This window comes from Danio rerio, chromosome 6 (genome assembly GCF_052040795.2).
Source record: "Danio rerio strain M-AB ecotype USA chromosome 6, GRCz13ab, whole genome shotgun sequence".
Classification (NCBI taxonomy): domain Eukaryota; kingdom Metazoa; phylum Chordata; class Actinopteri; order Cypriniformes; family Danionidae; genus Danio; species Danio rerio.
The window spans coordinates 11,504,012-11,528,529 of NC_141026.1; the positions used below are offsets into that span (position 1 = coordinate 11,504,012).

The 24,518-nt window shown below is 36.5% G+C and overlaps 1 protein-coding gene across 1 annotated transcript in view; it reads right to left on the minus strand.

Moving 5' to 3' along the window:
• The window catches only part of dnah9l (dynein, axonemal, heavy polypeptide 9 like), a 115,600-nt gene that overhangs the window by 12,893 nt on the left and 78,189 nt on the right, over positions 1–24,518 (minus strand). Inside the window, exons 61-75 of the mRNA XM_087256600.1 lie at positions 23,068–23,181; positions 22,765–22,908; positions 19,838–20,020; positions 16,644–16,745; positions 16,430–16,564; positions 14,943–15,116; positions 12,358–12,593; positions 10,776–10,898; positions 10,445–10,649; positions 8,987–9,151; positions 5,590–5,730; positions 5,003–5,173; positions 2,975–3,097; positions 1,879–2,072; positions 119–267 (exon numbers count right to left, since the gene is read on the minus strand). Of these exons, the coding sequence (XP_087112726.1) occupies positions 119–267; positions 1,879–2,072; positions 2,975–3,097; positions 5,003–5,173; positions 5,590–5,730; positions 8,987–9,151; positions 10,445–10,649; positions 10,776–10,898; positions 12,358–12,593; positions 14,943–15,116; positions 16,430–16,564; positions 16,644–16,745; positions 19,838–20,020; positions 22,765–22,908; positions 23,068–23,181 (2,359 nt within the window). The remainder of the gene's footprint in view (positions 1–118; positions 268–1,878; positions 2,073–2,974; positions 3,098–5,002; positions 5,174–5,589; positions 5,731–8,986; positions 9,152–10,444; positions 10,650–10,775; positions 10,899–12,357; positions 12,594–14,942; positions 15,117–16,429; positions 16,565–16,643; positions 16,746–19,837; positions 20,021–22,764; positions 22,909–23,067; positions 23,182–24,518) is intronic.

Consider the following 24,518-nt stretch of genomic DNA (forward strand, 5'->3'; position numbering starts at 1 on the left):
GATTATCATTGGTGCTAGTTGTTTGATTCGGCTTTGTGTGTCCCAGCCCATAGATTCTTTGCTAAACTAAACAATAAGAGTCTTGCAAGCAGTGACAGAAATAATATGAATTTTTTACCCAGGGACTCGACATCTTTTAGTGGGTCCACTCCAGGGGACAGGATGAAGAATACAGGGGAAGCAGGACCACACTCTTTGAACGAACGTGCAAATTCCATCTTTCTGCCCTCTGTGTACTGCACACCAAGTTTCTCTTCCACAAAGTTCCTACACACACACACACACACACACACACACACACACACACACACACACACACACACACACACACACAAACATATATTTTTCATCCTTATGGGAACTTTTTTTTCTGGTAAGCATAAAACTTCTTGCATTTCTTATATGTGACTCCGAACCATAAGTATGCACAATTATAATTAAGGCAATAGCCAAAAATACATTGCATAATCAAAATGATTGATCAAAATGATTAAAGACATCCTGTAAATTTACTACTGTATTCATTCATTCATTTTCTTTTCGCCTCAGTCCCTTTATTAATCCGGGGTCGCTACAGTGAAATGAACCACCAATTTACTACTGTAGATTTATGAAAATATTATAATATACATTACATACATTTCTAAGAACTTAATTTGGACAACTTTAAAGGCAATTTTCAGAAAATGTAGATTTTTTTTTCACCCCTTAGAACAGTGGTCACCAAACTTGTTCCTGGAGGGCCAGTGTCCAGCAGATTTTAGCTCCAACCCTAATCAAACACACCTGAACAAGCTAATCAAGGTCTTACTAGGTATACTTAAAACACCCAGACAGGTTTGTTGAGGCAAGTTGGAGCTAAACCCTGCAGGGACACCGGCCCTCCAAGATCAAGATTAGTGACCCCTGCCTTAGACTATGTATTACCTACATGCAACAAGCAATTTTGCTGTCTGAAACACAACGCAACTCAACAAAAACATTAAAATACTAGCCATTAATTGAAATATCAGCCACTGCACGCTCAGCAAAATTGTATGGGTAAAATATAAACTATTTAACATTAAATATTAAGTTCATCTTAGGCTGAGTGCTATGTTTGTTGGTTCGTACTGGCTTTCAAACTGTTTGCTAGTTATTTTCAACATCTGACCTAAACTATATGCTGCTGCTTTCAGTAGTGTGACAATGAATGTCACATATAATGACATTCAAACTAACACTGGTAGCATTTAACACTGAATAAAGCACATAATCTGTACCTGAGGAGATACATGTCTTTGTAGTTGTTTTGCCGCAACTTCACACAAAGAAACAGTTTCTAAAATAGACATTTTGTGAGTTGCCATTGCAAATGGTTAGGACAAAAACTGATTTTTAAAGCTTATTCAGCTTATGATGTAAAATCGACACTTATGACTGTTTTTGTTTTGTTTTCATTGGTCCAGTATCACTTATTACAAACAACATAATTTGTTTAGCATGAACAAAGTTTTCCCCATAATGTTTTATGACATCATGCTGAAAGGGAGCAAATTAAGATACAGCCATTAAGTATTGCAGTGCACTATGGTTGAATATGTGCACTATGGTTTTAGGTATAACCACATTTACCTTTCTACATTTGACATGCACTATATAAGGGTATGAAGGGTATAACTAATTATTGACTTATGAAAATGGTAAAGTGAAAGCAATTCAATTAATAAACAATGAAATTTTTATTAGACATTTTGATTTCAACATTCATAATAAGGTTCATTTTATCTGTCTGGGAGTGGTTCTAAAATTGGTAGCGTAAAAATACTACTACTGTAAATGCTAAATCAAGCCCAGAATAGCTTTACTAAATGAATAATAAATATAAATAATACTTGCCGAACAGCGTACGTCATGCGGTCAGGTCGCAGAGCCCTAAGAAGAATGAGTTTCTGGAGTGAACTCTTGCTTTTCCATTCCTGAGGGAGTTTCTCTTTTTCTGGACACTCTGACTCCACCATTTTCTTCCAGCGTTTTGGAGAACCCTCAATGTCCCGATCCAGACCACGAAACTCATCAGTGAAGCTCATTGTCTACAGAACAATATTCAGGTGTGTTAAAGCTGATAATTTTTAAATTAGCCATCACAACTTATCTATCATAACCTTCTAGGGCTTAGTGGCCACATTCGTGGACAGCACATTTTAGCTCATATGTGGCTAATTAAAATACTTTGAATGTTTTATATTTTGTTACAGACATACAGTGTCATCCTGCAACTGTTTTGCAGCATATGAAACGTCCCAAATGCTATTTTTAACTGTCCAAAAAAAATATGTTGTTTTTACTCTCTGATAGTTAAAACATGTTAAAAAAATTATATGTTAAATATCCATTACAAAACAGTCAGGAAAAAGTGTTTTATGTCAGTTCAGACCACAAATCCACCTATATGAACTTAATTTTTATCTAAAAGTACATCATATCAAAAGATGATACTTTGGTTTTTATTCTAATTACGTTCCAATAAGTCCAAATAGCAAAGAGAAATAAAAAATGCATATAAAAAACACCTTGGGCCTTAAGAGGTTAAAGGGATAGTTCATCCAAAAATGAACATGTCCTCTATTTACTCACAAACTTGGTTCTAAACTTTTATTAGTTTTTATCTATCAAAAATGTTAAAAGAAAAAAACATTGACATCAATAGTAGAGACAAAAAATTCAATGGAAGACGATGGCTGTTTTTTTCCAACATTCTTCCAAATATTTTCTTTTGTGTTCAACAGAAGAAAGAAACTCCAAACAGGTTTGGAACAAGTTTGGAGGAGTAAATGATGACAGAATTTCCATTTTAGATTAAACTATTTCTTTAATCATTCAATGTTTGTATATTTTAAGTGAAATTACACTACACTGTTGGATTTGGTTGTATCAGATGAGTAGGGTAGGATTGTGAGTTTGATTGTGTGTAGGTTTCTAAAGTCACACTTACTTTAACAGCACTCCAGACTGAGTTGGAAAGGAAATCGAGAGGGCTGATATAACTGTGGTCAATGTTGAAGCGCAGCAGGAAGTCCAGTTCTCGAGGGTCAACCTCCTTGTTCATTAACAACAACTGATACATATGCACAGATCACGAAAAATCAGGAAAAACAAACAAAAAAAGTGATGAGATTCATTTTCGCTTATAATGCCACAATGTTTGTGCTTTCAATATAACCAGTGAAGAGCAGCACTGTGTTTCATCATGTTTACAACAACTTCATTTGCATCACACACCAGATGCGTCACTTTCAGTCATTTATTTCAGACATTTATTAAATTAAAACAGTAAATAATTATAAAAAAAGTACAAAAAAGGTCTGTATTTGTATAGATAAGCACTTCGCAAAGTCTGGAGATAATTAAATTCCGACCCACGACCATTTCAGATTTCAAGAGCACTAAGGACATACTCACACTATGTACAATTGCCTCGAACCGGGCCAAAGCATGCTTGCCCCCCCTCCAGTCTCCCCAGACAGCCCGCACTCACATTACATTCAGGCCTGGGCAAGCTTACGACATCGATGCTGCACTGTTCAGTAAGCGCTCTCGCTCAGCACAGTGAAGATTTCTCTAGTTATATCGCTTTAGTCCTTAGGGACACGGTGACACGCAGTCAGATATTTCGCCGAATACATCAGCCACTTTTGACGCTCATAAACAATCATTAAGCCCTCGTGCTGCAGGAATTAGGAGGTTTGCTGAAGGTGCGCAGCTGTCGTGCAGTGAGGGGTTTGCGTATTTAATAAATTACGGCAGTTTGCGTTCACTAAACAGTAAGAATGATTAATAAATCCATATAAAACGGTCCTTTAAAAGACACGTCTCGCTTTCAGTTTCGGGTTTTGTCGCGTTTTGCACTCACACACAAGCGTACCGCGCCAAAGCCCAAGTGAACCGCGCTCAGGCACACCTCTTCCAACCGGGCGAGGAGTTTTCAAAGATGATTAGGCATAGAAGTATGCATGCGTTTTGTTTGCTTTGTAATGACATATTTGGAGTTGTGATGAGTGCAAATGTCAAACGCTACAAGCAAACATTTAGTCAGCTGATGGAATATAGACAGTGCCCTTTCTCATATTGCACTGCTCTGTATTTTTCACCATCCTACCTCTGGATGTGTTTTGTTCATAATCGCTGACACTTAAAGGCGCAGTATGTAATTTTGACACTCAGTGGTTGAACTAAGCATGCACACCTGGTTCAAAACAAATGCAAGCTCAGGTTGCCAGATTGACAACACCAACAGCAGTGTACCTGACTGTAGAGCCTAAAGGCTGATTTAAACCACATTCTGAATAAAAGAAACGGCACACGATAGATGGAATTTTTTCCATATTAAAAGAGTTTTAGTCCTAACCAACACCTGAAATTGATATTTTAGAAACCGGTTCTGTTTCTTGCAACAGAAAACTGACAATGATAACCTCACGTACACCTCATGTGCTGTATTCAGTGTTTAATACTAACAATGTGAGTTTCAATGCTATTTTACCTGGCATTTATTGCCATACTACTGAAAGCAGCAGCAAACACGGCATGCAACACACATTTTCAAAGCAGAATAGCTGACTTCAGCATGTTTTTCAGATAAACAAGAATGACCAGTTAGCATGTTTCTTAAATTTCTGCAAACATATTATGGTATTGTTTTTCTTTAGAAGAGTCAAAAACTTACATACAGCCCTTTTAAAGCCATTTTAATATCATTTTGCCACTTTTGCACTTGTTTATAATGTATTTACATGGAAAATGCATTTCATTTCTTATATGCTCAATTTATGTAAATTAAAAACTAGTTTTTGTTGTTACCAATTGTTCAGGATCTTTGATATTGATTTGGGAGTTTGAATTGAAACTTTGACAAAATATATAAGACTAAGTAAGGCTAATTAAACAATTACATAATCAAAGCTTTTGGTGAACTAAACCTATAATGTGTGTGTTATATGTGTAATGTGTGTGTGTGGTTTACCTGAAAAGTAAGCTGTGCTGCGAAGGTTAGTTTATCTCTCTCAAATAAGCCTCTGTTGATGTAATTAAATGTAGAAAAGGTGATGCAATCTATCAGTGTGTTCACACGAATCTTTACATCTGCAGAGGCGTCTGCATTCTGCACGGCTTTATGGAAGACAACATTAAATGCCTGCGAAACACACACACACACACACACACACACACACACACACAAGAAAATACAATGGCATTAGTAAAACAAGAAAATGATGTGACTTCCCTTAATAGCTCAAGACATCTCAAAAAGGCCAACACAGCAACACAAATTAAGTTAGTGAATGGGGCTGCTAATCTAATCCTTACAGATGGGGCACTAATTATTTTAGTTTGAATTAATTCTGTGTGGTGGCACACAATTTACAGAGCTCAGCTTTAAATAAGTGCAGGAGGGCCTGAACACCTGTCCTACAGAATGCAAACACACACACACACACACACACACACACACACACACACACACACACACACACACACACACACACACACACACACACACACACACACACACACACACACACACATACACATACACAAACAAGGCTGTACCTTGAGGGAAAACTGGTACATGGGGTTGATCTTGTTAAGGTCATTGATGATGAAGTATAGGAGGGACGCTCTGACAGCCACAGGCCGGTAGTGTTCACGAGCCTCGTTAATCTTCACCTCATTAACCTTCGCTTCCAACACCTACAAAAGCACAAAGAGCTGAATCAGATGAACAAATGGCAACTAAAAGAGTGTAAGAAAGCGAAAGCGCTAAATCTCCAGCTTGCCAAATGTTCTAAGGAATAGTAAAAATGAAGAACATTAATAGCTTTGTCCAAAAGGGTCGGAGAGCAATGCTCACAAAATGAAGACTCTAGCACTCAAAAGTGTGTTTTATTTATTTGTAAAGAAAGTCTAACCAAGGATGCATTTATTGGTCAAATATTTAAAAAAAAAACTAAATATTAAGACTTTTGCCATTTTAAGAACGGAAAAATGCAGTCTGCCCTCTGGTGCATTGTCTAACATTTTCTTGATGAGTTATGCGTGTGTTCTGAGCATAACGTGCATTTAACCAGTCACATCTCCCAATTCCTTTAAGAGACATGGCGCATTTGCTATTTACATTGCAAACTTTGTAAGAGGAAAAACTGAACGCTTCATTCATTTTCTTGTGGGCTTAGTCCCTTTATTAATCTAGGGTCGCCACAGCGGAATGAACCACCAATTTATCCAGCACGTTTTTACGCAGCGAACCCCTTCCAGCCACAACCCATCTCTGGGAAACATCCACACACAAACACATTCATACACTACGGACAATTTAACCTACCTAATTCACCTGTACCACATGTCTTTGGACTGTGGGGGAAACTGGAGCACCCGGAGAAAACCCACACAAACGCAGGGAATACATGCAAACTCCACACAAAAATGCCATCTGAACCGAGGTTCGAACCAGTGACCCAGCGACCTTCTTGCTGTGAGGCGACATCACTACCTACTGCGCCACTGCGTTGCCCTGAACACTTCGATAGCGAGAAAACAATTAAACAGATCATCTGCAGCGAGAGGATAAAGAACAAGCCTCCTCCATTCAGCTTCTTTACTTTCTCGTTACTTTACTTTTGTGGATAAGAAAACAGTGTTTTACGCACTTCACTGAAGACATCCATTAGTCTACATATTTAATTTCCTTTGTTAAGTGGAAAGATTTGTTTCAAAACTATTTCTCAATTCAGTTCTAATTACCAGCAAATAAATAAATGAACAATGAATAAGTGTAGTCAAAAAACTGAGTTATATCCAAACGCAAATTCTATTCTTATTGGATTCTTATATTCTTATAACCCGACAGATGGACAAATCTAAACTAGTTCTTATTAAAATAAATATAAATAGTTATATAATAAACAGTACTAACAATAATAATAACACTATTTAAATGCAAACTTAAAAAGCACCCTAAGGTGAAGAAGGCATGGAGGCCTTGGTTTTTACATTTCTGTATAAAAAATAAATTTTCTAACATTTTAATCCATTATTTTTTTATATTTAAAGATATTTGCGAATCGCTGTACATCCTGTGTGTATAAAGTATTTGTAAGCGTTTGGACCCGCATAGGCACATAACTAACACACTCTGCACTGGACTTTAGACCGGCTTTTAGTTGGTTAATAGTGCAGTCTATTTCAGTTCCTCAAAATAGTAACGCACCAAAAATGCGCCTTAACAGAGACCAGCACTCTTTTATAGACCAGCACACACTCGAGTCCACAGTGACGCAAATGGATTTGCTATATAAACAACATTGCACAAAATGTGAAAATTCAATTTGAAATAGAAAATAGCAACAAATCAAATAATAATATATATTATTACTAATATTATTATGCAGTAAAAAATAGACATATTTATATAGCTTAAAGTCTGAGAAAATATAAGGGGTCACTAACTTAATCAATTTTTTCACTACCTTTTTGTTTTTGTTTTTTTCTGAATTTTACTTCAAACATGTCCTTTGTGTGACAGCAAATAAAAACAACCATTAATAATATGCAAATAATATGAGAGTGGTTTATTTTCATTGTTGGACACTTATCTCTATATAATGCTACTTAATTAAGGTGAAACGATGAATAATACTTTTTACTTCATGAATTGTTGGACATTTCCAATAAATGGGGGTTACACCAAAGGACAACAAAACATAACAATTTTATATTGTTTGCAAAAAATTAAATATGTGAAAAATTCTGTAAAAAATGTGCCCATCATGGGCTACAGAGGGGCCTTGATCTTGAATGAGGTATTTCAACTAATTAAAGTTTTCTGGGAAATTGCAGATTTAAAATTAGCATACAGTGTCACACCAGAGGACATATACATTTAGTCATTTAGCAGACGCTTTTATCCAAAGCGACTTACAAATGAGGACAAGGAAGCAATTTACACAACTATAAAAGCAACAATAAATAAGTGCTGTAGGCAAGTTTCATGTGTGTAAAGTGAAAGAAGCAAAACATTAGTAATTAATTTTTTTTTGTAATACAGTTAGCGGTAGAACCAGAGAGGGAATCGCAGATTAGGAAGGCAAGTGGAGGCTAAATAGTTGAGTTTATAGTCGTTTCTTGAAAACAGCGAGTGACTCTGCCGTTTTGATGCAGTTAGGGAGTTCATTCCACTAACTGGGTACATTGAATGCGAGAGTTCGGGAAAGTGATTTCTTCCCTCTTTGGGATGGAACCACGAGGCGACGTTCAATCACAGAACGCAAGTTTCTGGAGGGCACATAAATCTGCAGAAGTGAGAGCAGATAAGAAGGAGCAAAGCCAGAAGTCGCTTTGTAAGCAAACATCAGAGATTTGAATTTGATGCGAGCAGCAACTGGCAGCCAGTGCAAACGGAGGAGCAGCGGAGTGACGTGCTCTTTTAGGATCATTAAAGGACATGGTCTTTAGTGACAAAATGTATCACGTTACTGTTTCAAAAAATATATGGATGAAGAAATGATAGTAATTTACTAAAATAGTCACTTGTAAAATTAGGCCTGAAGTATTTATTAATGACTTTATGAATTTCATTTTTATTTGGTTATAACGAAATAAACAAAGTTCGGCAACATTCTTTGTTGTATATAAATGACTTCAGAATATCAGCAAAAAACAGATCCATATAATTGAAATCTTTAATCTTACTGAGCACAGACATCTGAACAGGAGTGTAATTTATTCTGGAGTTTCCCAACAAAACCAGTATTAAGAAAGCAGCAAAATGTCAGCAGTTTCTGCTCCTATTCTGAGAAGGTCCATACTCACAGTAGAGCTGGAACAGAGCTTTATGTGGGTCAGTGACAAAAATATGCATACGAAATGCTGGAGAAATAAGAAATCTTTAATCCCACATTGTTTTTTGTTGCCATATTAGTTTCCAGAATGTTTAAAAAAACAGACAAACCTTCATCTCGATCTCGGCAGCTGTATGTTTAGTGCTTTCCAGTTTCTCCACCAGAACGTTGTCTCCAAGGAAGTTACTCTCCGCCGCAGAGAGACGAGTCAGTAACTCATCCTCAAGCTGCTTTAACTCAATCTTAAACATGTTCTGCTGTTTAGTCAACTCCGACTGCAGACACATACAAACACACACACAGATCAATAGCAGTTCAGACAAAAGGATGTTCAGGGACTAATTAAACATGCACGGTTGAAGTCAAGATGATTAACCCTCCTGTTCCTTTTTCAAATATCTCCCAAATGATGTTTAACAGAGCAAGGAATTTTTCACAGCATTTCCTATGCTTTTTTTTCTTCTGGAGAAAGTCTTATTTGTATTGTATCAGCTGAAATAAAAGCAGTTTTTAATTTTTTTAAGGTCAATATTATTAGCCCCCGTAATATTTTTTCAATTGTCTACAGAACAAACCATCGTTATACAATAACTTGTCTATCTTGCCTTATTAACCTAGTTAAGCCTTTAAAGGGCACCAGTGGTAAAAAAATCTACTTTTCAAGCTATTTGGACAGACATGTGTGTAAGTATAGTGTCTAGACCGTCATATTGGGGTGATATAAACACATAAAGTTCTTTTTTTCAATTCAACAAAATAAAAACGGTGGACCAATTGGAGCAGTTTTCAGACCGACCGCCAACTTGACGTAGGAGTGCAGTCCCACCGCCCACCAATATTGATTGACAGGCCCATTGATTGACGTCCCCATATCCTCAGTTTGTTGATTCACGTCCGCCATTTTCAGCGCAAGTCAAAGCGATATCACTAAAGGAACATCCTTGCTCTATTTTTAGATGTAAGGCTCATTGGGCTCAACACAAGATCAACATTCACCACATGATCGATGTAATCGGAATTATTGGTTGTATCTTTATGTAGGTTTGCAAACATGTGTACTTTTCATTGCATCTACCTTAAACTTCAGCCGTTTGCATTTCTCAAGGTCACAGAAGCTCCCTGTGATCTTAACTAGGTGCAGCTGGAAAAGTGCATGCGCGTCATGTGCACGTATCTCCATAGAAACCATTGTTTAGAGTTCTAAAATGCATGGCGCGACGATTTGGGACACTTCATGTTTCTGCCGCGCCACAGAGAGTGTCTGGTGTGCCGTGTCGCAGCGCATCCGGTGCCTCGGTCAAGTTGGCACTTTAAACTAGCACACAGTTGTCTGTAAACCTATACAAAGACACAAATGATTGTATACTCTCTGCTTGGTCTGTGTCCAAGTCGTAAATGTACGGCTGAATGCTGATCCTTAACACTAGTATCTTAAAAAATATCTAGCAAAAGGCATCATGACAAAGATAAACGAAATCAAGTTATTCTTTCCGTTAAACAGAAATTAGGGGAAAAAACACACATGCAGGAGGGCTACTAGTTCTGACTTCAACTGTGGATACACAAACCTTCAGATATTCAAGGTCTGGTCTCTCTAAGTTGACCACCTCAGCCAACAGCTGGTCCTCCAGCCCGTCCCGTGTAACAGTAAAGTTGATGAGGGTGGTCTGAGCCTGGATCTCAGGTTTATAGTGTGGGTTTGCCAGCTTCGTGTGTAGAATCAGCCGAAAGTCCGGATGGAAATAACACTCCTTATCCCCCACTTTAATGCATCTGGAGAGAGGAGGAAAGACAAGGGTGAACTTTTTATTCTACTGCTGTTTTCTTGCTATATTTACATTGATATTTGGTAGCATGTTTTGTGTCGTTCTGCGTTATTGATGTATCGTGGTGGCTGACCTGCCCTTCTTTATGGTGTGTCGGCCCAGCAGCGGATCAATAACTGGTTCAATTGTCTCCTCCAGATTCTCAATCAATACAGGCTCTCCTGAGACCACAGCCTGCTCAATCACATCCACATACCTGCACAATGACCACACACAACTAATTTATCGTGACCCTAGTGACTGTCTTTAAGATGGCATGAAATGGCATTATATCCTCATATACACTGTAAAACAATTTCTGTAAATCTTGTTTGTTTATGCTTTTGAATTGCATAATGGGATCTTTCTTCCAACAACTTTAAAAACTTGAAGAAAAAAAATTATTGTATGAACATTTTAATAGTTTTAACCAGCTGTGGCAACCCCTGATTACTAAAGGGAATAAGCCAAAAAAAAAGAATGATTAATAATAAAAATATATATATAATAATAATAATTATTATTATTATTATTATTATTATTACAACTGAGAGTTCAGCTCAGGTACATTTTCATGTCGACAAATAAAATAATTGCAAGTAAATTTTCCTTTTTTATATGTTACAGTTATGAAAGATTTAGATAGGACATTAAATGTTTTATTTCAGTATCATATTTGATACATGATAAAAGAGAACATGGATTCAGTGGAGGGTTAAAATGTCTAATTGTTGTTAAACAAATTTATTTTATAATTTCCCTTCATGTCATTAAAAAACTTTATAATTACTTTTATATATACTTTTATATATTACTTTTTATAATATACTTTATAATTTAATTTAATTTAATTTAATTTAATTTAATTTATTTTCTTGTCGGCTTAGTCCCTTTATTAATCCGTGGTCGCCACAGCGGAATGCCAACGCCAACTTATCCAGCAAGTTTTTACGCAGCGGATGCCCTTCCAGCCGCAACCCAACACTGGGAAACACCCATACACATGCTGTCTTCAAACCCACGCGAAGGCAGGGAGAACATGCAAACTCAACACACAGAAACGGCAACTGAGCCGAAGTTCGAAACAGCGACCTTCTTGCTGTGAGGCAACAGCACTACCTACTGCGCCACTGCCTCGCCCTAATTTATCTTCCATCACATGCATATGAATGGAAGTCTATGGGGTGTAAAGTGCAGTGTGGCCATGGCTTTTGACACCCCTGTTCTAGTATATCTAGTAAGAGTTTGATTAGCTGTTTCTTGTGAGATTGATTACGGTTGAAGGTAAACTCTCCAGCACACCGGCTCTCCAGGACCAAGTTTAGACACCCCTGCTTTAAAAAAAACTTAAAGACATTTAAGGCATTTGTCATCAAGTACTCATTCCAGACCTGACGGAGTTTCTTTCTTCTGTTGAAGAATGTTGGAAACTTGAAGCCATTGACAGCATTTTATTCCAACTATGAATGTCAGTGGCTACCAATTTTCCAACAACCCTCAAATTATCTTATTTTGTGCTTAACAGAAGAAAGAAACTGCTGAGGAAGATTACATTTTAGGGTGAACAATTACTTTTGTTTAAAATTGTAAGTATTGGAAAAAGCTGAAGGTCATTATTTTCGTATATTAGAACCCCATGTGATATACTTTCTGCAGAAAGTTTGTTGAGCACTCACCCCTTCTGACTGAGGTTAATGACTTTCAGGCTATTGCCGTAGCGACTCTTGAGCCATTTAATGCCCTGCAGCTGGGGGTCAATGAGCAGAGGCCAGCGCTCGCAGTTGGTCAGTATAGTGGCGTTCTGAGTGGACATCTTATCACCCGGCAAACCCTCGTTATTCCACTTAGCAATAGTAGCATCATCTGTTAACATGGAGATGGGATCTGAGCCCTCTGACATAGGAATGGGCACCTGAAAGTGAAACAGAAAGAGAAAAACAGAGATTTCGACTGTTCTATTTCTACTTCATTCCTCATACAGAATGCTTAACCGTTATTAAGCATTGATACTCATTTCACAACAAAGAAAAAACTATCAAATGAAAAATAAAAAAAGATATTTGTGTATATTTAATGCAAAATAATATCTATTATAACATCCATATTTACTCTCCCTCTACTTGTTCCAAGCCTGTTGGTTTATTCGGTTAAAGGCAAAAGAAGATATTTTGAAGAATGTTTAAAACAGAAAGCAACTGACTTCCAAATGACTTTCTTTTTCGTCTATGAATGTGAATGGCTATTGTTTATAACATTTTTCTAAACATCAGCTTTTTTGTTTAAAAAAAAAAAAGAAATTCTAAACTTTCATTTTGGGGTGACTCTCCCTTTAAGTAATCATTCAAAATTCAAATTAACTAAATTCTGAAGCGCTTTTGAATATAATCCTTATTCTGTTCTTGTATTAAAGAAGGGACTAAAATGAAATTAGAAAAAGTTATAAAGTCAAGCATGAAACTATTCATACCCCTGGCCAATTCTAACTTAAAGTAACATTTATTTAACCATTTATTCAACCATTCAACATTTATTTTATGGCTAAAAAAAGTTTAGTTTTTTTCTCCAAAAAGATAATAAGACGATGTATAAGAGGCTTCATTGTTGGGAAAGAAATTCTCCACTTTTATTTACCTTTTGTTACATGCCTAGGGGTGTTGCTCTGTGGTCCCCTTCTCCCCTTTCCGTTTTTATTTGCTGCCTGCTGTTCTTCTAAAATCTAGGTGTTCCGATCGGCTCGAGGAGTTCTCACGAGTGGACCAATCAGAGGAGGGGGGGGGGATTCTTGTTTTTTTTCTGTGTGACATTTGTGCCTGTCTTGTTCTCTGGTTCGCTTTAAAGAGTTTTTTGAGTTGTACATCTGTTCAGAACGTCCCATACCAAACTTGCTTAAATCTACTAAAAAGGAAGTGAAAGTGAAGTACGTCACGTGACATTTTTACACACACGTAATTGATTCTCTGTTAATCCACTAGATCGGAAGCAGGTGCTACTCTGTGTATGTTTGTTCCTTTGATTTTGCACCGCTTATTTTCCTTCCCTCTATCAGGTTTGATTGTTTACTTTATTTTGCATTTAATGTACACATTTGTGAATATATTTTGAGTGATTTAAATATTCTTTGGCGACACGGTGGCGCAGTAGGTAGTGCTGTCACCTCACAGCAAGAAGGTTGCTGGTTCGAGCCTCAACTGGGTAAGTTGGCGTTTTTGTGAGGAGTTTGCATGTTCTTCATGCGTTTGCGTGGGTTTTCCCTGGGTGCTCCGGTTCCCCCCACAGTCCAAAGACATGCGGTACAAGTAAATTGGGTAGACTAATTTGTCCGTAGTGTATGAGTGTGAATGAGTGTGTGTGAATGTTTCCCAGAGATGGGTTGCAGCTGGAAGGGCATCCGCTGCGAAAAAAAACATGCTGGGTAAGTTGGCAGTTATTCTGCTGTGGTGGCCCCGGATTAATAAAGGGACTAAGCCGAAAAGAAAATGAATGAATGAATGAATGAATATTCTTTTCCTTCATCTTTACTGTAAATAAAGCCAACCACTTTTTGCCACGTCGTTGTCTGTGTCGATTCATAGCAGCTAACGTCTCAGAGGAATTCTTAAAATATTGGGTCGTCATAATTATGTTAAGCCCTTTTTCATCCTCAGAGCCACACGGGGCGTAACAACTTTGAATAAGAAGTGGCAGTCCGAATTTGCAGAGGGTGTGAAAATTTGCGGGCTCGACTGTATATTTAAAAAAAAAAATGCAAGAAATTAAAATTTGGTTCACCCTAAAATTATATAAAATAAAAGCCTGAGGTCTCAAAAAGTTCCAAATCTGTAACTGACATCACTAATCTTTTTTCAGGTTTTTGTGAGCTCCTATACCAACAAATACCACATTTATGACTAATTGATGATTCCTAAAGGACACCTGGTTACCATTACTTCATATTAAATTTCAATTAAATCTTAAATATTTTGATAGAAATACAAGAAAATATATTTTGTTTAGACTATTAACATACAGTAAAACTGAAGTTTAAGTGATTGTAAGTGTTTATTGGCTTTTTTCTGCTACCTTCTCTTACACATTAATAAATTATTGTCAAAACAATATTTCCTGCATAAAAATGGTCAAATATGAAAAGTACACACTTAGAGCTTTTACCAACTATTCTTAGTTTGTCAATATAAGATCAGGTTAAGTATAAGAATTGTTTAAAACATGCAATTCCAAATGGGATCCCAAGATAAACGGAATGACAGTGACACACAGTTACCTTTTGTGCACGGAGATAGGGCATCCAGAGGTTATGGAGCAACTCATATCTGTATCTCTTTGAGAAAGATCCAGCATAAGAGATGAAGGCCGCAGTGAGGAGAACGTCTCCACAAAGAGTTGATTCCTGTTCACGGTACTGAGCCACAGAATGAGCCCAGCGTATGTTTTCTGACTGGAATACACAGGCATTATTTTTTATTTTAGAAGATTTTAATAAATGTATATTCTCTAACAGCAATGCATATTTGCTATAATGAAGCTGAAATATCAATGGTTTATAATAGTATTATTTATACTTTGTCTTCTTAATGGCAAAAATGTTTTCCTTACTTTGAGTTTTGGTCTTGTTTCCTGTCTAAATATTTAAACAATTCAATCATCAAGAAGCATTTTACAGACAAGTGAAAATACGGTTTTGTTTTCAGAAAAAAATATGTCAAAATTAAGTGTTTTTTTCCTTAAAACAAGCTAAATAAGCTGCCAATGAAGTAGGCAAAATAATCTTGTTTTTGGTTTGGAATAAGATTATTTTGCTTGTTTCAGGGAAAACCAGACTTAGTTTTGAATAATTATTTCTAAAAACAAGACAATATTTTTTAATTGTTTAGAAAATGCATTTGATTTAATGGGGGCCTATTATGCAACAATCACTTTTATAAGGGATTTAAACACAATTCCGTGGCAAAGTTTTGTAAATATAACCAGCTTTAAATGGTGAAAATCTACAAATTTTATCTTTTATAATCATAATCAATAAAAACAGTCTGCAAAAACGACATTGACAAATGACATTCTCGCTTTGTACTATCATCAGACAGGGAAAACCCGGCCAATTAGTGACTCTACCTCATTATTATAGGATGTTAGTCTTGTTTTCGAATCTGGCACCATGCTGACACATCAGCATTTGTAGCTCCGCCCAATTTAGGAAAGCGCACAATCTCATTTGAATTTAAAGCGACAGTCACCAAAATGACCCAATTAGGATCAAAGTATAAAAGGGGCAGAATTAAAGATCTATAAAGCATTATCTGTGGGGTAATGTGAGCTGAAACTTCACATACGGGAATATCAGACACCTATTTTACATCTTTTAAAAAGAGACATAATAGGTACCCTTTAAGAATTTCTAGATATTTGGACTAGAAACAAGACAAAAAATCAAAGAGACACAGATGCGCTGTGTAGTATACACAGTGAGCATTACAGAGATTTCTGCAGCAGACACAAATACATTGACAGTATAATAAAAGAAAAAAGGAACAAACAGAACAAAAAAGATGGATAACAATTAACAACATGAGGTCTAATAGTTTTATATAATAGTTTTAATGGACCATATTAATTTCTAAAGCATTTATAGATGCCTATATATTAGTATTTTACATGTAAGATTAGCATGACAACATAAACATGCATACAAGGTCTAAAACACACACACACACACACACACACAAACACACACACACAAATCAATATTCTAACCTCTAAACCCTTGACCAGGCGGTTGGCCAGCAGGATGGTTGTGTTGGTCTGGTTCACCTCATCCTGACAGCGCAATTTCTCCGAGGTTGCTTTTTCAAACGCAGCTGTCAGTGTCTCCAAACTACCGTCCAACTCCTGCATATTTCATAAACACATTTGACTTTTTTTGTAAAACAATGATGAGATATCGAGAGAGCAAATAAGAGACACTTACGGCCAGCTTCTTTCTGATGATCTCTAACTTTTCTGCAGCCTCAACCAGATCAGCGTTTGCTTGAGCCAGACACAACCTCTTCACCTCCACCTCACAGAACACCTGATTAAACCCAAACATGTTTAAACACACAGACACAACAGCAGAGCTTCAGCTTCTGCAATGACAGATTGTAGAGTGCTTTATAGAGCACAGGAGTGTGTGGAGATTGATCATTCTTCATCAATATAAAACTCTGGCAGGCATTTAAACAAGTCATTTTAAAATGTAAAAATCATCACGTGTGAATTTATACACAAACAAATTCAAAACAGAGAAACATTAAAAGCATGATTCTTTTGGCATTGCTAAAATTTGTTACATTTTTTTGCAATACCTCTCTCATATATTTCAACATTGGGATGTAAAAATAATATGGAACAAAATCAATGCCAAAAGTATTGAATTAAAAAAGCTTGTTGAATAGCACAAACTGAAAAAAATAATACACCGTATTAACAAGTTCTTGCATTTTAATGACTTGAATTGCAGGGTTTGTATTTTTAGGTCCTGAAATTTAACATAGCAGTTTATTTAAGCCGTGAATATTTCAATTAAAAATATTTCAAACCTGTTTTTGTACTGGTAAATTCAATAATTCATATTCAATGTCCAAGTTTCACTTACAAAATATTCAAAAAAGTCATCTTAAAGTAATTTGTGATTGTAAAGTAATATTTCTATTCCTTATTAGCTATCACTCTGCCTGTTTTCTCTTCTTGTTTTCTAATTTTCATGGTTCTGCCATAGTTAAACGTTTGCAGGCTGTCTTATAGTTTGTACAGATTATTGTTTTATTGTAACGTAGCACAGGCGAGTAAAAGGATATTACCGGAATTTAAGTCACAGAATTCATGCGAATATTTGAACTGAAATTAACTGAACTGAAAATTGCCCTTTGAATCGTATTTTTAAAGGGTACTGAATATTTTGTAAGTGAATGACTGTCCACTACTTGTACATTTTCTGTAATCGTGTGTATTCTTCCAATAAAATAATAATGATAATAATCCTGTGAAATATATTAGAGTTTTCAAAAAATTATTCTATTTTTATACATTTTAAAATTTTATTTATTCCTGAGAGGGCAAAGCTGAATTCAGCAGCTATCACTCTGTCCTTCAGTGTCACATGATCATGTACCCAATGCTGGAAACAGCTGTGTTAAATATTTTCTCGTTTGAAAATTATACATTGTTGTCGTTGTTTTTGGACATAAATTTAAAAACCAAATTATAAGCCCTCCTGAGAAATGTAATTCTTTTCAAGTGATTTTTATTAGATCAAAGAAATTTTAGTATTTTGCATCATATTTTTCTTCTTTAAGTTTGAACGGAATAATAAAATAATTATAAACTGTTATAAACCCCCTCCAGATTTTTTTTTTTTCAAATCGGCTACAAAACAAACTGTTTTGCAATGACTTGCCTAGTTAACCTAATTAACCTAGTCAAGCCTTTCAATTCCACTTTAACCCGTTAGCCAGCGCTCACTTTTGGGGACTACCTAATTTTAAATAGTAACAGTTCTTAACCCCAGTAATCTACAAACACAAATTAGGTATCATTGGAAAGAAGACACTTTGGCTGGTTTCACGCTCAAAAATATAAAAAGTTATACATTATAAAAAAAAATTTAACAAATGTCATTAAAAAAAATTGTATTGTGTTCAATATTTGTTTTTCCATATACAAACGCAGGAAAACATTATTGTACTAGATAAAATTGAAAGCCAAGTGTTTCATGAGTTTATATTTCAAATTTGATGAAGATAGCATGCAAAATGAGATTTCTGTAAACAGTTTTCTGAGACTATATTGGTGTGCTTCTTTCCCTTACAGTCAGAGGTGTTTTCTCAAAAATGACATTCCCAAACTAAAACAGTAACAGTTTCTGAATAATTTGATCTACATTCACAATTCATGTATCATTGGAAAGAAGACACTTTGAGCTTCATTACCCATCATCTAGAGTTTATAATGCTCAAAATGAAAAAAGTTATAGATGCTTAAGTAATGTAAAAAAAAAAACATTGCACCGCACTAAAGATTTTATTATTTTATAAACTGAATACTAGCATCCTGCAAAATAACCAAACAACATTGTGTACTGTCATCGTAGCAAAATAAATAGGTTATTAAAACTATTATGACTAAACATAAAACAACTTTCTGTTAAACACTTAGGAAATATTTGAAAAAGAATTCAAATTTCACAAGAGGCCTCATAATTTGTCTTCAAGTGTAAAAATCCTTTAAACTTTTTTTTCCAGTCAATTTTGATCTCTTCTTGCAAAAGTTGCTGACCCGCTCAGTAAAGTTGCTGAAATTCAGAATTTTATTTGTTTATCAATAATAAACAGGCTCTATATTATTTACAACCACATCAGTGCATACAGTACTGGACACAAGAACTTTTTTGAACAAGAACACGATCATATAAATTATCATTGAACAAGAACACAGCAATATAAATAATTGTGTCTATTACTAAGATAATGTGTTGCATTATATGTGAAAAAAATGAGCAAGTGTTTACTCACATAAGTCTGGACAGAACAGCATAGAGGAGAAAAGCAGAAACACACACTGTAAACAATACAATCACAAGACAAACCCAATCAAAAACAAGACAACGTCACACACCCACAATTTCCACTTTGGTTTTATAGAAAACAGGAAAACACTAAAGACACTTTAATATGTTGTGTGCTTGTTAGACTGCAAGAGCAGGATTATAACAGAACCCTTAAATGTATTTATTAAGATAAAACAGCGCTGCTGTAAGAACTGGAAACGGACTACTGTGGCATAATAAAACCCTGCTGCTTTCGTGTCGCATTATGATAATAACTCTTAGATACTTTAGCTTGTCTAAGAGCATGATTTCTGCAGGAGTCCCATAGGAAATAATTAATTAATGCCTTTGTTTGTAGTGAATACACGCCCTCTAGTGGCGAACATTACATACTATGCCTTTAACTGTTCTTAACGGAAAATCCTACGTTTTTCCCAAGTGTTTTAATAGACTGATTAATTTCTAAAATTATTTTGTGTTTGTGAAACTGGTGTGCTATACTTATTATGCAAATGTGATACATATAATATTGCACTGTACTGAATCAGAATGATTATGATGGTGTAAAGGAGCAGTACCTCGTGGAAGCGGATGATGTTGATGACCCAGGCAGAGAGACCAGCCGCTGCAGATGATTTCAGACGCACAAACTCTGGATTAAACTCAGGATCGCTCAGATACTCGTCCTTGATCACGCGCACTGTGGCTTCAGGTATGCGCTCTTTATCAAAATTAACCAGTGCCTGTAAGAAGTCATCCACCTAAACATACAATGAACAGGAATAAATGTACCAAATTGACTACTTCTTTAGTGACACTTTCAATTCACACAGTTTTGACTTAATAAATTAATTTGCTGCAAGGTGTTGGTGCAATGGATGGGGGAGGGTTGTCGCGGACAAAAGTGAGCAGGGCGGGGGTGTCGCGGAAGACAGTGAAGAGGGTTGTGAAATCATGGAAAAAGTGAAAGTGAAAGGGGACGGGGGGGAAGGGCGGTTGAGGAGGGGGATCGGTAAAACGCGGTTTCGGATCAGATTTCAGAGGTGTCAGATCCGGATCCGGCTCGTTCCGGCACAAATTAAGGCCTGCCTAAAAGCAAACAATAGTGTTTTCAAGAGCAGCAACCCCTTCTGTAAACCCAACTGACCACTTTTATGCTGTGTTCACACCAGACGCGGAAGAAGCGTTAAGAGCCATTGATTTACATGTTAGGTCAATGTAAATGCACGAATAGATATCCTGTGGCATGATACGCGTGAATGACATGAATTGCGCGAATGTCACGATATACGAGAATGGCGCGGAGGAGTTTCTAAGCTCACCTCTGAAAGGATCTAGTGGACTCAGACACAGCCCTAAATCTATCGACGCTGTTTTTCAGTCTTCATAAAGCACATAAACACTGTTATTTTCTAAATAAAATCCATGTTAGCCATTTAGCAAACGAAGCTAGAGCCACCAGGCAGACAGAAGCCCTGCCCATCACAAGAATCCACGTCTGTTCTGTAGTGAATTTGACACGCGAATGAAGCAGATTTGACGTGCGAATGAAGCGGGGTTTGATGCGCGAATGTGGCGAGTAAACTCAAACGTTCACGTGGCTATTTACGCGCGAATAGCATGATTTATCTGTGCGTTCCGCGTCAGGTGTGAACACAGTAAAAAAGCATTCCAGAAAAAGAAAAGCCTTAGCCTGATTTTTAACACATTCTCACCTTGTTAATTACGTGTTTATTTGATTTTTTGGCTTCTGTTTTTGTCTTACCAGCTTTCTGGAACTGTTCTTTACCGGACTCAAACCCTGTTGTCCTGTTCAACTACTCTCTGCATCTCAAGTCCGTCGATGTACATGGTGAGCTACTAGACAAACTGGTAACGGCAGGAAAGCCATCGATACAGAGATAAGCGGTCAGCTGGCAAGCTCGAAAAGAAACGGCATCATACCACCTCGTAGCATTCGTTTTAAAGACGAAATGCAGCCATACGTACTTCTGGCTACATAATTTGCGATCTCCAGAAATGTACAGTATATAGGGCTTTGTTTTTCGAATGAGTCTACGTTGCATGTAGAATAGGGTCATGCATAATGTGCTTCATAATACTAATAAACAGGCAACATGTTAATTATAAGCATGTTATTAATAAACTAGTTAATAGTAGGGATGTAACGGTATTGTAAATACCGTCATACCGCAATATTAATTTTTTTCGATATTACCGTAGTCGCATGACTCGGTAAAACTATAGGTCTTCTGAGAAAATTTGCTCAGGCGAATGAAGCGAACGGGAGGTAGCGAAAACTACAATTCCCATCAGCCCAGGCTTGGCCATAATCCCTTGCGGTCTGTTGTCGCTACAGATCCAGTAATGCGGAAATGGAGTGTGCTGCTAGAAGCGGGGATGAAAAAGAGTTGGAGAACCCTAAAGCGGGTGTTGTCGCCGCGCGCGTACTAAATAGCGCTGTTGTCGCGCGAGTTCTTATCAGCTGTGTTGTCGCGCGCGTTCTGATCAGCTGTGTTGTCGCGCGCGTACTGTAAAGCGGGGATGGAGGGTATGTCGCGTCGCGGGGGCACTTTTGATCATTTTGGAAGGGAACTTTCTATCCAAGACTAAAAAGGGCATGTGCACTGCACAGGTTGAGCCCTGTGTGTGCACGTGCCTGCAAGTTGGGGAATACGACTAATAATCAGTCATGGGGACTGCAGAAACACAGCACACTGTTCAGATTGATACTGACATGAGATCTCTATCTCACTCATGGTTTGTCCTCTCAAGTGGGGGAAAGACAATGCACAACGTTACCCACTGCTGTCAACCTGGGCCAAGTCATATCTCTCTTGTCCCAGAAACCTCAGTCCCAAACGAGAGGGTTTTTTTCTGTTGCAGGGGACATTGTAAATACCCAGAGATACCAGCTTTTACCAGATTATATTTATATGATAATTTTTCTTTAAACCCATCTCTATCTAAGTGAGTGAGTGATTAAATGTTGAATGTGATGAGTTTTCAACAATACTAAATTGAAACTTAATTTTTTTACATGGTTTAATATTTTTTTGTTATTAAAATTGAAGTTCCTGTTTCAAAGCTAACAGATAGATGACTAATTTGTATGTCATTGACACTTTTGGCACTTTTTTGGAGTATTTTCATAAGTTTTGTTTTTTCCTGTAAATGATTCAATAAATACCGTACCGTGACATTCATACCGAGGTATTACCGTACCGTGAAATTCTGATACCGTTACATCCCTAGTTAATAGTGAATAGAATTAAGTAAAACTTTTTAAATAACCTGTTAATTTACATTACAATTTCACTGCCTGATTGTTCATGCATCCAGGCATTCAAACTAAAATCTTTTATGCTTAAATGGTGCCAATTTGAGTAAATTTCAAGCTATTGTTTAAAGATGTAAAATCCAAATTTCAATAATATGACTGAAGTTAAACATCAGCAAAAGTAAAATAGGAACATTTACAAATGTCAGCCCTACACTCACTCACTTTACTCATGACAACTTTAGATGCTTTCCAGCTGCGGTCTTTAGGGATACGGCCATTAGGAGACAAGAGCACCAAAACAGCTGCAGTCACATTCGATACGATGGCAGGAGGATTCGGAAACGTCCGCAGCTCTGTCAGATTCAGCTATTCACACACACAAAAAATGCACAAACTACTTTAAACAAAATGCTCATCAAAACCGGGCATTTAGATTATATGTGAGAGGATGATTCAGTAGAGAGAAAACACACATTAGTGCCCAAAGTTAAGTCAAACACACTGGATATAGACGAAAAAACAGACCCTGTTGAGTGTGTTGAGGGCTGCATTTGCTGCCTGTAGAGCTGGCTCGGCTTTCTCCAGGTCAGCTTCAGTCTCCTGCTGCTGTTTGGTTACTTCTGCTTGGATCGCTTCCACCTGATTTAAGGGCAAGGATTTAAGTATTGTAAAATGTTTAGTAATGCTGTTTTAGTTTGATGCGTATCTATAATGAATAAATAAGAGTGTTCTTTTCTGCATATGAACACTTATAAACACATTTCAAATTCTTTTTAATTAATTTATATTAATTCTAAAAACCCAAGATTCACGTTTCAGTTTATGCTGTTTCAGTTGCATGAATACATTTTACCTAGACTGTTTTTGCAATTTATCCAATATTGTATTCACAAGAAGCCTTGTGTTTTGTTGCTGTTGATAAGAAACGAATTCTAAAAGTACAAATTCTGTCCCCTTTGATCAGGAAATGAAATAATAAATGCAAGACATAAGCTTACTCGCAGTAGGTGAGAGTTTAATGTGGCCATTACTGCCACAGCATGTACCACCGCCGCTCTAAAGGAAAAATAACTAGGTATGACTGCAGTTTGTGACTATGCCGCCAGGCGGCACAAAGGGACGGAACTGACAGAAATAGCTTATACATTAGCTGTAAATACTCTGCTAATTGTAAATAAAGATAAACAATGAAACAAAGCATTATAAGTCCTGCATTAATCGTTAAAAAGACAGCTAGGCTACATTATTTAAAGGAATAAAGAATAACAAAAAAACTTTGGGGTGAAGTGCTTCAAAACAAGTCCGCTATATGCTTCAGCACCAAAACACGAGTTGCTGTGATATTGTGTTGGTTGTTAAATAAAATAATAATCTAGCCTAAATAAAATCAAAGAAGCCTATATTCACTGAAAGAAGGATATTTCTGGTCACAGTTTGACACAGACGAGTTGACAAACCAGCACAAATCACAAGTGCTGATCGCCTCTGTGCTACCTGGAGCAGCATCGTAAACTCAACAAATAGGCTATTGATGATTTAGGGAAGGCTACAACCAACAAAACAACCTTTTCCCATTTGGAAAATTACAGTTATTAATAGTTCTTATACAATATACATTTTTTAAATAGCCTACGTAGCCTTATCTATAAATCAAACAAATGTGAAGATTTTCTTGATGTTTCCATAGTGATAACTTCGCACCAAACTGAGGCTTTCATTTTTCAGCTTATAAAATATGTATGCAAATTAATGCAAAATCATATGTAAACAACAAAATTGTTATATGCTATGTTGGTTGTTAGTGCGATAGAAAAAAAATAAAATCTAGACAATAATATGTCTCTAAATATTAGGACTACATTGCCTCTGTATTCACTCAATATTTTTAATATATACTCACAAATCTGTCTTGAAAACAATCTTATGAATATTACTAGTTTTTGTAAAGCTTTAATATTATAGTAATGTAGTTATAG